Below are 14885 nucleotides of genomic sequence, written 5' to 3' on the forward strand. Positions count from 1 at the left end.
TTCTTGGGAAGTCTTCTAATGTATTTTATGCTAGAAGACTTCCCACGAAGTCTTCGGGAAGTCTTACAAAGTCTTCTGCTTAAAGTGGTACAAAAGAATGATGTCAATTGGGGTCCAAACTTATCTATGTTGAGGAATGATATCTAGCTCCATGTGTAATAGTTTTGTTTATGGTCTACTTTATGATTTGTATGTGTATTATTTTAGTTGTGAATCTATACTATTATTTGAGAAGTGAATTTGCTTATGTGTCATGTTCTCCATAATTTTAGGTTATTATATAATTAAAACGAATTTTATATTAATAATATTATATTGTATTTCATATTACCTAATTGATTATAAATTAATATGATAAATGATCAAAAAAAAAAATATTTTCCTATACTATAAATCATATACATATTATTTTGTTATTATCTGTAATAATATTTTTTATTATAAAACATTAAGATATAAAAAATAAAGAATTATAATTAAATATTAATCAATCAAAAATATTTTTATAAAATATTTCAAATATATAAGTGCTTTTCAAATTTTATTATATAATTAAAATGAATTATTATTTTAATAATAAAGGATTATATTTTATATTACTAAATTGATTATAAATTAATATGATAAATTATCAAAATTAAAAATAAAAAATTTAAATAAGATAATTCTTATCTGGAAAATAAAAAAAATTATTATAAGAGATTAAGACATAGAACAATTTCTATTTAAATATTAATCAATCAAAAACTGATTTTGTGTGTGTGTCGTATTCTCCATGATTTTAGGTATTTTTGCTTAATATATAATTTAAAATAATTGTATATTAATAATAATAGATTATAAGTTATATTAGCTAATTGATTATAAACTAATATGATAACATCATCAAAATAAAAACATATATTTTTAAAAATAAAATAAGACAATTATTATATTTTATATATATATATATATATATTGTTGTTATCTGGAAATATTTTTTTATTATAAAACATTAAGATATAGAACCATTTATAATTAAATATTAATATAAAAAATATTTGTATAAAATATTTCTAATATATAAGTGCTTTTTAAAAATTATCACAATAATAAAAAAAAAATTTTGATGGAAATATTTATCATATATATATATATATATATATATATATATTTGATGTTTGATTTAAACTTTTTGTTAAATCATTAATAATTATTTATTATATTAGTTTTTGAATTAATAAAACATATACCAAAAATTATTCGTAAGAAGATAATGCCCGCACATGCAGGCAAAATACCTAGTTCTTTTGTAAACTTGAAGAGATGTTAATCAAAATAATTTGGTAAATATGTTGATTTTTTGCCAAAAGTACTTGGCATTATTGAAGTTATTGATACAAACATACCAAGAATTTTTTTAACCATTCTATCCACTCATAACAAAACACAAGAACGCAAAAACTTAGTCAAATTTACTAAAACTAAGAGAGAAGACTTCACAAAAAAACTTAGTCAATTCACAAAGATCAAACTTGAATTTTAAGTGAAAGTTGAAATTTTAAATCCCATGTAAGTTAAAAATTATATCTTATGATCTAAAAAGACACAGTAAACCACATGATTTGATATTCTTAAAGTTACTTGACACTTTTAAAAGTTAAAAACATACCTTGAAGTTACTTAACACTCTTGAAAATCCAACATTGAAGACTTCTCTAGATGTCTCGGAATAGATAGGAACATTAGTAAACATAAATATTTGAAATTTTAAAATTATCACCAAATAAGTTATGAATTTCATCTAGGAGCTCCAATATTGACTAACACACGTGAATTAATAAGAAAATATTAAAAATTTATTTTAATTGTAGAGAAAATAAAAGTTTATTAAACATTAACGTAGAAGACTTTCTACGAAGTCTTCTATTTAGAAGACATCTTGAGAATTCTTTCTTTGTAAATATTGGTTTACTTTTGAATTTTTAAAATTCTTGAAAAAGCTGGAAAAGACTTCTCGAGAAATCTTCTCAAGTTAGTTTTGCAACTGACTATAGAAGACTTCTCGGGAAGTCTTCTCGAATAAAACTTTTATAGGAGTCTTCTAAAAGTTTTTTCACTGTTGCAAGAAGTCTACCTGAGATACTTTTGCAACTGGCTATATTTGACTTTTCCAGAGAAGACTTCCAAAGGTTTGACCAAAACCCGGAATAAATTTTGACTCAAGAAGTCTTCTCATTAATATTAAATTTTTTACTATTATTTTTCAATTACAAAAGTAACCCACTCAGACTTCTTGCGACAGTGAGAAGACTTCGAAAAAACTTTCAGAAGATTTCTATAGAAGTTTTCTCTGAGAAGATTTCCCGAGAAGTCTTCTATTAAAAGTCAAATTTCTAACAAACTTCGATTAATTGCAAAACTAACAAGTTTATCCGAGAATACTTCTCGAGACTTCTCGAGAAGTCTTCTTTGGGATCTTTCGGGTTTTTTCTTAATAAAGAAAAGTTCGAAGACTTCTAGGGAAGTCTTCTTGATGGAGAACACATCTAGCGAAGTCTTCTGAAAGTCTTCCCGAAGTCTTTTGAAAGTCTTCGCGAAGTCTTTTGAAAGTCTTCGCGAACAGATCTAAGACAAAAGATGATTTCATACCTTGAACATGTGGGATGACTTGCTTAGCTTCTCCAAGCACCCAAAAAATTTCACTACAAAAGCTACCAAATCGTTAATGATCACGAATCATGAGTTTCAATGTCTCTATGAACCTTACAAAGCTTGGAATCAAAATATTGGTTTTTTTGGATGAATTTGAAGAGAGAGAGTGAAAGAGATGTGATTTGTGTGCATAAGTAATGAGATATAAAGAGTAAAAATCGAAACTTTCATGCATTAAGAGCTTCAAATTGGTTGTTCATGGTGGTTATGTATTGATGACAATGACAATATTGTAAATATCTGGTGAAGATGAGGATAAAAAAGGTTTCATTTTCGAAAAAATGAAGAAAAAAAAGCAATGGCATTTTCGTGAATAACCCGAACTTCTTGGGTGAATAGAGAAAAAAAGTTTCAAAAAAAACATGAATTATTTTTATATTTGACTTGAAATTGTAGGTCATATTTGAAAAAAAACTCAATTATTTAATTATTTAGATATTTATAATGTTTTAATATCTATAAATAAATTTATTTTTTTGCTTTTAAAATATATAGTTAAATTTTATGAAATTGCAATCTTAGAAAAATCTGTATAAACATATTTTGTTTATTTTAGTTAAAAAAATAGTTAAATATTTAGTTGAATTAATTAAATAATTAAGTTGCTGTGCACATATTATGGAACATAATTAATATAAAAGTTTAAATTTGGTAATATCACACTCAGTTCTCCAAAGAAAAAGGTCATATCACACGCTATACTAATATTAGGTCTCAATTGTGTTTCTATTTTATTATAGAGTTATTCTTGAGTTCACCCCTTAGGGTGAACCTCTAAGTTAACCAACCAATAGGATTTCATTATTTCAAATTCAGTATCTTTTAGAAAAAGAAACAAAATATTGTCAAGTTATATTATGTTTTTAAAATAAAAATATTAAAAAAAATAGTAGTTACAGAAGAAAAAGTCGTCAGCAAAACACTAAACCCTAAATCCTAAACCCTAAACTATATACCCTAATAAACCTTTGAGTGTTTTAGTGTTTAGTGTTTTTGATTTAGAGTTTAGGATTTATCCAAGAGTTTAGGTTTACCCAATGGTTTAGGGTTTACCCAAGGGTTTAGGTTTTAAAATTTAGGGTTTAGGGATTAGGATTTAGGTTTGACGATGTTAAAAATATTTTTTTTGTAATTACTACTATTTTTTTATTTGTTTTTTATCTTTTTATTTTTAAAACATAATATAACCTGAAAATATTTTGTTTTCTTTTATTAAAGATACTGAATATAAAATAACACAATCTTATTGGTTGGTGAAGCTAGAAATTTACCTTAGGGGGTGAACCAAAGAACAAGTCTTTATTATATTGATTGATGACTAGATCTCAGAATTAACTGCGACTGATTTATCAAGTTGGTTATGTATGGGATATACGAAGGCTATAATTGGACATTATCTCTGTCAAAGACTTCTAAAAATTCCTCCAAAAATCATCAACATATAAGAAAACATTTCACTTCACTATTGATCGATTAAGCGACAGGCGTTATCATACAAAGTCTACCCCAGATTTTATTTTCTTCAAACTCGTTTCACATAAGGGATTCCCCCATCCAAAATGATGAAGTTGGTGGTTTTCATCTCGTTCTTGCTTCTGTTACCATTTAGTTCTTCAGGTAATCACAAATTAAATTAACAAAACCATAATGTAACACATAATTAAGATTTAATTAAGACGATTTATTTTTATTACATTTTTTGAATAATTTAAATAAAATTCATAAATAAATATATCAAATCTACTGATTTTTAAATCTAATATGTAAAATTCAGTTAATACTGATAAATATGTCGAGACAACAACAAAAATCCTTATTTTCTTTAACTTTTATAAATTTTTAATTTTGGAAATCCATACAAATTCAAATCATTACGTATATTTAGTATTAAGTAATTTCGTTTTAACAAATATGGATAACACTTTACTCTAAGAAGAATTAAAAAATCATAGAACAAATAATATATAATAATAATATAGGTATAAATATTATAATAATATAAGATTTTGCTTCAATGTTCAAATTAATTAAAATAAAAAAATTTAAATCGTCATTTGGGAGAGATTGGCAAGAAATACATTTATACAACTAGCATGTTTTGTAGTATTTTAATTACCAAAAACAAAATTGTAGTACGTTGCTTAGTTTAAAGTGATGCAGTTTTCTATGCTATACAAAATAATTTAAGAGCTTATTTGATCTTCAAAATGGTTTATATGAATAGTGGAAGATCTTGTATCAAGATATTGTCTGATTCTTACATGTATATGACACAAGTTAAATAACAAATGTTATCTCAATCAATATATTAATGGGTATGATTAGTAAAGTAAACAGCTATAAAAGATTATGGTACGAAATAGCAAAACAAGATGATTATACAGTTACAAGCATTACGAATAGTAATAGCAGATAGATTAGCAATGCAATAAAAAAAAACAGTTGTGCCATTCATACACCAATTCTTTTACTGCTTCATTGATTGGTATGCAAGAGATGGTGTACGTTGTGCCAGTGCCACTGTGGTAAAATATCACCAATCGAGTCAATAATATATACCTTGTATTAATATAAACAACACATATATATTATATTTTTATCTTGCATTTTTTTTGGGCTTAAGGATGGCCATGGAGTTACTCATACTTATCAATATTCCTTCGGCAAGGTAAGCAATAAAATAATTTAGTTAAAAAAGCAATAAAATAAATAAAAATGTTTAATTTACATATTTAATTGTAAAAACTCGCGAAAAAGTGGCAAAAGATTGTGAGCAGTTTTCTTCCATCTTTCAAATTCATGTTATTATGTAGTTCGTTTGTACTTAACAAACACGGGCCAAAAGAAAAACTTATGGTTTATCTGTGAAATAGCTTAAAAAAAGAGAATTTAGTTTCATAGAAAGAGATCAGAAAAAAGATAGGAAGAAAAAGGGTGTGATTTTAGTTAGTTAATGAAATATTGTTTTTTTATAGTTATCTCATCCAATTTCTTAAAAGGGCAATTCTCTCGGATAGACTTTTTAAAGTTTTTTTTCACAAAAATACACCTCAAAAACTAAAATGATCAAAATATCATTTTTATTTTGAAAATTTTAATTTTTTTTTATTTTTTAAAATTTGAAACCCTAAACCCCAAAACTCCACTCTTCAACTCTAAACTCTAAACCCTAAACCTTAAACCTTAAACCTTAAACCCTAAATTCCACTCATTAAGTTTAAACCCTAATGTTTAGATTAATTAACCTTAGGAGTATAAGTGTATATTTACTTCTTTTGATTAAACATTTAAATATATTTTGATCATTTTTATTTTAAGGTCTATTTGTGACAAAAAAAATTTAGGTCTAGAGAATTTTTATTTCCAAAAAGTTATCTCCTTGTTTTTTAGAGTTGATTACATTAAGGGACACTTTTTGACTTTCTATTACACCTAGAGACACTTCTTACATGTGACACACTTTGTTGTGGGCCATCGACAGATTGTGGACAATTTTGTCCTTAATGGAAACGACACTTGTGGATGGGTGATTTGTGGACGAGTGATGTGTGGTTGGGTGATTTGTGGACGGGTGATGTGCGGATGAGTGATGAGTAATGTGTGGACATGTGATGTTAATGTGTTTATAGTAGATAACGTGGACAAACTCTCTGTTTTGATTCCATAAATCTATACAACAATATGTAGACATGGACTCATGTTACTAAAATTATACTATAAAACGTGGACACGAACTCTGTTATCTCCAACACAAGCACTTGGCTTCTTCAGCCCAACTGATAAATTATCTGCAATTAAATTTCAATCAAAATGAGAAAGAGATGATATTGTGAGTATGAGCGGAGAGAAAAATCGAAGAAGCGTTTACCTTTTGTCGAAGAGTAATAGATCTTGCATGTCAGAGATTTCCGATCTAAGAAATTTGCGCTTTCTCATGATGTGGATGAATGTAAATTTGATTAGAACTAAATTTAGATCCCGATATGATGAATGGAATCGAAAGTATATTGTCCATGCCCACAACTAATTTATAATTCTGTTAAGATGTTCATGTCCACAACTAATTTATAATTATGTTATTCACGGTTTCGTTTTGTTTACACATTAATATATATATATCTAATATATATGAAAATGAATCTTAAAAGATAGATAATTTTATATATAGTTTATTATGACAATTATTTTTGTTTAATATATTTTAGAACTTGAGATAAAAGTAAAAAAAAAACATAAAGTAGGATACGAAAAATAATAAAAAGAAATAAGAAGAAGAGAGAGGTTCTCTTTAGGTGAGGGTCATAAAAGTTTTTTTGACAAAAGAAAGTGATAAGTGTCCTGTAATGTAATTTGAACGTGAGAAAAATCATATATATAATACAAATTGAAGAGGATGATATCGAAAAGCTGATGGACTATCCAAAACCGAGTCCCAACGTACCTGGTGGGCCACGTTTCAGACGACCTCGGCATCCTATGAAGAAGCCATATCGTACCATTACACTCTAGTTATCCGTGACTATTTTGTCTGAACTATCAATCAATCGAGTAATCTATCAATCTTGATTCAATAAAATTATATCTATTGGTCTCATGACGTGAAACTTTTAATTCAATTTTACAAAATATTTAAAGAATATTGATGATCCATTGTCTGACAATATGGTTATTTCTCTTTCACCTTTTCTAAGGAAGTGATAAAGTTGTTGACTTTATACCTAATAGAGCCTAAATGGTCAACTGTATTCACCAGAGCCTTCAAGAAAAAGACAGTTTTAAACCACTTCCATCAAGGGATTCTCCAAGAGCTCCTAATCCAAAAGTTAAAAAAAATTAAATCAAAAAGGCCCAAAATTAAGAGAACCGCCCCTTAGTTTGGGCTTATTGGAGCTGGTAAGAGACGCGTACGTGGCGGTCTCTCATTGCACCTCACCTGTATTGTCTCTCTCTCTTTTCATCGGGGTTTTGATGAAACCGTAGTTGTGTCTTCTCTCTTGGAGTCTCCGTCGTCGTCGTCTCTCCACAAGTCGATCTTCCTCTCGGAGTCTCTGTTATCTCCGTCGGTCCATCTTCTTTGTCAGTCCGTCGTCGACGTCTCTCCACCAGTAGATCTTCCTCTCAGAGTCTCCGTTATCGATGACTCCTTCGTCTGTCTCACTCTTGATTCGCTGTCAATCCGTGTTCTCTGTCGATCGGTGCGCCTTCTTCGTCCTGATGGGTTTCGCTTTGACTTCCTCCACGAAGCTTCTCTTCCGCCAGCTCCGTCGTGATGGGTTTCACCGACGTCTCTTCTCCTGAGTGTAAGTGGCTTTCTTCTTCATAAAAATTCTATTTTGCTTTTCTTGTTTGTGTTCTTGAGATTGATGAAGTGATCTGATTGTCTTGTCGAAATGGGTTTTTGTGAAATCAACGTGATCTCATCGTTTTGTTGAGAAAGATGAAATTTTTTTGAGAAGTGTTTTACAATCTTAGATCAGGTTAATGTTTTTTTAGAAGTGTTTTTTGAAATGGTTGTGATCATACATAACGTTCTTGAGGTTGATGAATGTGATCTGATTGTTCTTGAGGTTGATGAATGTGATCTGATCTGATTCATACAAAACGTTATGTTCTTAGTATATGCTTCACTTGATTTTACTCTGTTCAAGCCTCTGTTTTCTCAAATATTTTTGTATGTTTTCTCATACATTTTGCTGTGATTTCACATACATTTTAGTCTGTTTTCTGATAGATTTTAGACTGTTATTTCTTTGTTGGTTGTGTATAAGGGTTGGTTCGTATCTCAGAGGCATTGAAGTGTTCGCATCTCAGAGGCATTGAACCCATGCGAGCCTCTCGGAAACGGCTACAACTTCATCAAAGCAAGAGGTAATTACTCTTTTCTTTTAAAAAGTTGTTAGATATTTATTAGCCGGAATTAAATGGACTTGAATGTATGCTGGTAGGTGTTTGTTGCGTGTTTAGATATTGGTTGAAGTGATTTACATTTTGTTTTCTTGCTTGTTATAGTTATAGGTAAAGGCATTGATTGCCATTAAAAACACACTAAACTCTCCTTAACATTGCATTTAAAATCGAACAACTCTCCCCTTCTTGCTTAATATCTCCTTCTTCTTTGATAATTCCTATATCCTTCTTCTTCGCTATGGATCAATTTACTCAAACCGATAGCTTTCAAAACCTCTTAAACAGTCAACACCCAAACACCTCCTTCTCCTTTGTGACTCGTGAAGCTAGTGTAGACCTGTCTTCCTCGGATGCCTCTGTCTTCGGATCACAGTGGGCTGATGATGGAAAAGAAGATGAACTCGTGGTGTCTGACCGTAAAGAAAGAAGAAAGTGGTCACCAACTGAAGATATCGTTCTCATAGGTGCTTGGTTGAACACATCGAAAGATCCTGTCGTGGGTAATGAACAGAAGGCAATTGCGTTTTGGAAACGGATTGCCTCCTATGTTGCTTCAAGCCCAAAGCTCTCTGCTTTGCAAAAGAGAGAGCCTAGCCACTGTAAACAAAGGTGGGGGAAAATTAACGAGGGTGTTTGTAAGTTTGTTGGGTCTTATGAAGCTGCAAAGAAAGCCAAATCTAGTGGGATGAATGAGGATGATGTTTTGAAGATGGCTCATGAGATCTTCTTTAATGACTACAAGGTCAAGTTTACACTTGAGCATGCCTGGTTGGAGCTTCGCCATGATCAAAAATGGTGTGGAGCTTCTTCAACTAAAGACAAAGTAATCTCCAAAAGAAGAAAATTGGATGACCAATCAGCACACTCATCGACCTCGGTGCCAGGTTACGGTGGAGAGGAGGAAGCCATGGCTCGGCCTGTTGGTGTCAAAGCAGCAAAGGCCAAAGCTAAAACCAAGCCAACGAGTTCTTCAGAAGCAGTGGAGTTTCAGGGTCTGTGGGAAATAAAACAAAAGGATTTTGAAAACAAGGACAAGCTTAACAAGCAGAAATTGCTTGAGAACCTCATTGCCAAGACAGAGCCTCTGTCTGAACTAGAACTCGCTTTGAAAAACAAATTAATATCTGAAATGTTGTTAAGTTAGAATGACTCGGGTCTTTATGCTTAAGTTTGGTCTGTATGCTGGTTTCTTTTTATGGTTAATGTCGGGTCTGTAGTTTGTTAATGTCGGGTCATGTATGATGGTTTCTTTTTATGGTTAATGTCGGGTCTGTAGTTTGTTAATGTCGGGTCATGTATGCTGGTTTCTTTTTATGCTTACTGCTGTTTGTTTCTCGTCTTGGTTAACGCTTAATGTCTGATGCAACTTGGTTAATGTTTTACTGTCTTGGACTTGATTGTATGATGCAACTCTGATGCAACTCTCTTTGTTTTATTGCAGACGAAGACAGAACACTTACCATGTGACATAAGACTTACCATGTGACAGAAGAAGACAATGTAATAAGTTGTTGGTGTGTTTTGTATGATATGTTTCACGTTTCTTGTAGTTGTACCAAACAATTTGAAACTTGTCTTTATAAACTTGTGAGAAACAACACAATATAAAACTTGTCTTTATAAACTTCTGAGAAACAAAACAAATTATCTTTGAAAACAAATCAAACAACAACAATACGAGCAAAACAAATTTCCTATTGTTTTGTTTTGTTTCCCTTACAAGCTTTACAAGTTCTCTTCTTCGCATCATTCTTCACATCATTCTTCCCATTTTCATTTCCGAAGCTTTAAATGGCATCATCTTCTTATAATAATTTTGAAGAAATAGATGAAAGATTTGAAGAAATTTTCGAGCAACGATTTGAAAATCTTCTCATTCATCATGGCGAGCATGAAGAAGCCTCAAGGTCTAAAAAGTCACGAGTCTACATTGAAAGAGAACGAGAACAAGGACACATGCAGTTATGGAACGATTATTTCAGTGAAGATGCAACATATCCTTCTCACATGTTTCGACGCCGTTTTCGAATGAACAAGCGTATCATTCTGTAGTGATCCCAAGATACATCAACAATTGAAAGCTGATTTAGTTGAGAACATCTGGCAAAAATTTGGAACACCCGATTTCGACTAATCGGCTTTTTCTCGTTTATGGTTTTTATTTGTATTTTTAATATGCTTTTATGTAATTTTAATTAAAACTTTTATGTATGTTTTTTTTAAATCATTCTATTTAAAAAAAAAAAATTTAAGAACCTTTAAGAGGTTCTCCCATTGAAGGTCAAAAAATTAATTACCACTAACCAAGGTTCTTAAGCTTTCAAATCATCTTATTAACTATTAAATTAATTTAAAGAACCCATAAGGGGTTCCTATGGATGGAGTTGCTCTTAGTCATAAAATTGTCTGGCTGTTGCTGAATACAGAACTCACATGTATTTTATCGTCGGTTCTGTAAGATAGCTCGAAACACTCAAATGCTGAATACAACTTCGTTCGCAATCATCAAGTTCTGAAAACAAAAAAAAAACAGGGAGCCATTTCCAAATTAAATACCGCATAGGCAATTTTCATTTCACAGAAAGAATCATAAGAACAGCTGAAATCTTCACACATGGAAGTCGGTAAGATTTCTGCACATTGATATGAAACTTCACAATGGAGCTCTGAGTTAACAGTAGTGGACAAACCATCAAGTGTATACCATGGTAATAACATCGAAAGCAGAAGCAAGCTTAAAATATGATTTTGCCAAAACCTGACATAAGACCAAAAGGTGGATCATAGCTTAAAGTCCCAACTAAATCCTTAATTACCCTTAAATAGAGACTAATTAATTCAAGCAAACGAGAATCAGCACGGTGGAGCCTGGCCGTTAGATCCACCTGATTCTTCTCCTTGGGCCACCACACCGGCTTCTTCTCCTTGAGACACCTCACCGGCTTCTTTTCCTTGAGCCACCACATCCGCCACATCGATTTCTTCAGCGACACCGTTATTATCCCAGAGCATCTTAACGTTATCGCTCTTCTCTTGCTCTTGTTTTGGAATTAAAGAAGCTATCCTAAAATTCGTACTCCTGTTCTTCGCTTCTGCTGCTCCCAACTCTTTCGCCTTAGCCTCAGTCTTCAATCTCTCTTTCTCATCCATAAGTTTCTGCAGATCATCCTCTCTTCCTTCTTTCCTCAGCTCTTCTTTCACAAACTCTTTTAGTTCTTCACTCACTCTAACCGTTTCGTCGTCCAGCATCACATCCACAATCTTAAGCACATCGTCGAGTCTCCCAGCTTCACTTAACGCACTCATGATGAATTTGTAAGCCTCGTCGTCCATACTGAGCTTGCTCACCATCATATCAAAGAATGATTTGGCATCGTCCAGTTTCCCGGCTTTAACTAACTGATCTTGCAGCCGGTTATACACCGCCAAGTTTGGTCTTAGACTTGACTCAACCATCGTTTTGTAATATGCAGCTCCTTCGTCTATCTTACCTTCCTTGAAACAAGTATCCATCAACAAACCATAAGTGTACTCATCAGGCTTCACCTTTTTCTCATCCATCTCACCGTAAAGATTCTCAGCCTCAGCCAATAAGCCATTCTCGCACAACTGATTCATCAGATTGTTGAATGATAACGTGTCAGGACTACACCTAAACGCACCAATTTGCCTAAAAACCTCCACAGCTTCCCCAAACTTTCCTTCTGCACAATACCCATTAACCATCACATTAAAACTCCCTAAATTCAAAGCCAAACGCTTCGGTGGACTATGCTCATTCTTCATCGCGTCAAACAACTTCAAAGCCTCATCAAACTTCCCATTCTCACTCAAAGCCTCCAAAACATAATTATAAGCCATAGCACTCATCTGCACCTTAGAGTTCTCTCCAACAGCTTCCTCATAACATTCGATAGCTTCTTTCTCCATCTCCTTCATGAAATACCCTTTCAACAACTGCCCATAAACAACACCATCCTCAACAAACCCACCAAGCTTCTCCTTCAACTCATCATAAAGCTGTAAAACACCATCAGCGTCAGAACTCTTCACACACCCAATCATCAGATAGCTGTAAACAACAGGGTCAGGAACAAAGCCTTTAACACACATATCTTCCTTAACCTCCATAGCCTTCTCAAGACTATCATTATCAACTAAACCCTTAACGAGAATCCTAAACGTAGCAATGGAAGGATTCAACGGCGCATTATCTATAAACAGCTTGTAATGCTCCAAAGCAATCTCAGGCTTCCTAACATCAAGATAAGCTTGGAAAATCAAGTTGTAGGTGACGATATTAGCCGCGATACCAGCTTGATTGATGAAACGGTGGAGTTGAAGAAGCGCCGCGTACTTCCCTTGCCGGAGCTGCGCGGCCAAGACGGCGTTCACGGTGAAGATCGTCGGGCGGCAATTGGAGTACACGGAGTGGCGAGTGAAGAGAGCCGCTTCTTCCAGATCGTTCTCTCGGATCAGTTTGAGGATGTGATTGTGGAGATCGAGGCGTTTCCCAGTGAGGGAAGATACAGATTCCGGTAACTTGGGGATGTTTGGGTTCTGGATAGGTCTTGAGATTTGAGGTTGCTGTTGCTGTTGATGAGATCTGTTGAAGGAGTTGAGAGGCGGCTCCATGCGAAGACGGCGCTTGCGTTTGCGACGTTCCGCGGCGGCTTCTTCTTGCGTCGCGAAAGACATGCAACGGACGGCGGAAAACGGCGGCGGTAGGCGAGGGCGGTAGGCTCTCGCGAGCGTTTGCAGGTGGTTTAAGAAGGCGGCTTTAGCGATCGACATGGTTGAAAATGACCAGTCTGGAGATTTCTCAGTGAGAGAGGTAAATGAGGATCTTGTTAGGGTTTTAGAACAGTGTGGTTTGTCGATGATTAATTTGTGGGCTTTGTTTGGTAACTGGGATAACTATGTTTTGCCGTGGGGATAGAGAAAAGACGGTAAGGAAGCCTACTTCTAACCATTAACATATCTGGGCCGCAATCTTGATTTTTAGAGCGATCCACTGTATTTTCTATGATTTTTATATTACTGAATTTTGTTTTTTGAGAACTTGTTCTTGAACAAAGGATATTAAAACAAGAAATTTGAGATAAAAAAAAGCTGCGCAGAATGAGCAGTAGATTGAACAAAAAGTTACTGAACAAGTATGATTGATTTGGTTTATATGTGTCAAATAGTTGTCCAAATGTATACGTTAATTCTGGTATGACTCATAACTAACAACAGTTAGTTAGTACTAGTTAGTACTAGTATAGTCTTTCTTACATAAGTTATGGTTTTCAGTTTGAATTTTTTTTACTGGGCTTAGATCTGTGTCTCTGTTAACATTAGCTGTTCTAGAAATCGGTTATCAGAACACTTATCCAAGATAACTTTAATGTATCAAGTTTCATATCTCATTTAAGAGATCGACGGTTTCTCCTTCAGTCTCCTATCCGGTGAGTCTGTTCTACTCTTCTTATACTTTCACCTTTGTCTCTTCTCTTCGTCGGTGGAAATGTTTATCTCTCTAGGCTGTGGTCATTGTCTAGCGCTCTGCTTTGTCCATGGAGAGTCGGTGACATCGATGTAGAAATAGTAGGGAGAGGAATCTGATTGCGGCAAGGGTCCAAATCTGGCTGGATATGGAAATGGCGGCAGTAGATTTGGAACTCTAGTGGCTTGAGGACTGGTCTAGGGTTTCTTCTCATCCTCTGTCTGCTTCGCTTTTTCCGTCATCAAGTTGTGGTCTCTCTCGCTTTTTTTAGATGGAAGATTTCCTTCCTCATGTCACTGCTTCCTTGTGGTGTTGAAGCGATTTTATTGTGGCTTGTGGGTGTAGACTCTGAGGTTATGTACGTAGACCCCCAGCGGTTTTGGGTTCCGACAGCTCTAACAGTGGTTGTGGTGTTCGAGCTATGTTTTAAAGATCTGTTTGAGCTTTCATTCAAGGGTTGTGTCTCGTATCTGCAACTAGTGATGTGGCTTTCTGTGCTTAGATTCAAGCTTTGCTCTGCTCAAAGGAGATCTTTTGTATGGTTTTCAGTTGGGGAGTGCGTGAGGGGTTCTTAAGGCTACGGTTTTGTCTCCCAAAATCTTCTTTCTCTTGTGGAAACGCACTTGAGGCTTTCTAGTTACCGGTCCTTGATGTCTCAGTAGTATATGGCCTTCCTCACAACTGGCATCTACTAGTTAAGTCTTTATCTTCTTCCTCTGCAGGTCTGGTGGATGTGGTGCTCGCATTAGCTCCTCTTTCCAAATAATATATTCGACGTTGTGTTTGTGTCTCGAAG

The 14885-nt window shown here is 33.5% G+C and overlaps 2 protein-coding genes across 2 annotated transcripts; one reads left to right on the plus strand and one right to left on the minus strand.

Annotated features, from left to right (window-relative positions):
• Positions 1–3827: 3827 nt before the first annotated feature.
• On the plus strand, positions 3828–10698 carry LOC106373215 (glutathione S-transferase T3-like). Its single transcript, XM_048746265.1, has one exon. It carries the CDS (start codon positions 8840–8842, stop codon positions 9743–9745), a length of 906 nt encoding a protein of 301 aa, XP_048602222.1. The 5' UTR covers positions 3828–8839; the 3' UTR covers positions 9746–10698.
• A 524-nt stretch (positions 10699–11222) lies between these two features.
• On the minus strand, positions 11223–13509 carry LOC106452314 (pentatricopeptide repeat-containing protein At3g49240, mitochondrial-like). The gene has a single exon (XM_013894392.3). The coding sequence runs from the start codon at positions 13393–13395 to the stop codon at positions 11455–11457; it is 1941 nt and encodes a 646-aa protein (XP_013749846.1). The 5' UTR covers positions 13396–13509; the 3' UTR covers positions 11223–11454.
• Positions 13510–14885: the final 1376 nt, after the last annotated feature.

This window comes from Brassica napus, chromosome C1 (assembly GCF_020379485.1).
Source record: "Brassica napus cultivar Da-Ae chromosome C1, Da-Ae, whole genome shotgun sequence".
NCBI lineage: Eukaryota > Viridiplantae > Streptophyta > Magnoliopsida > Brassicales > Brassicaceae > Brassica > Brassica napus.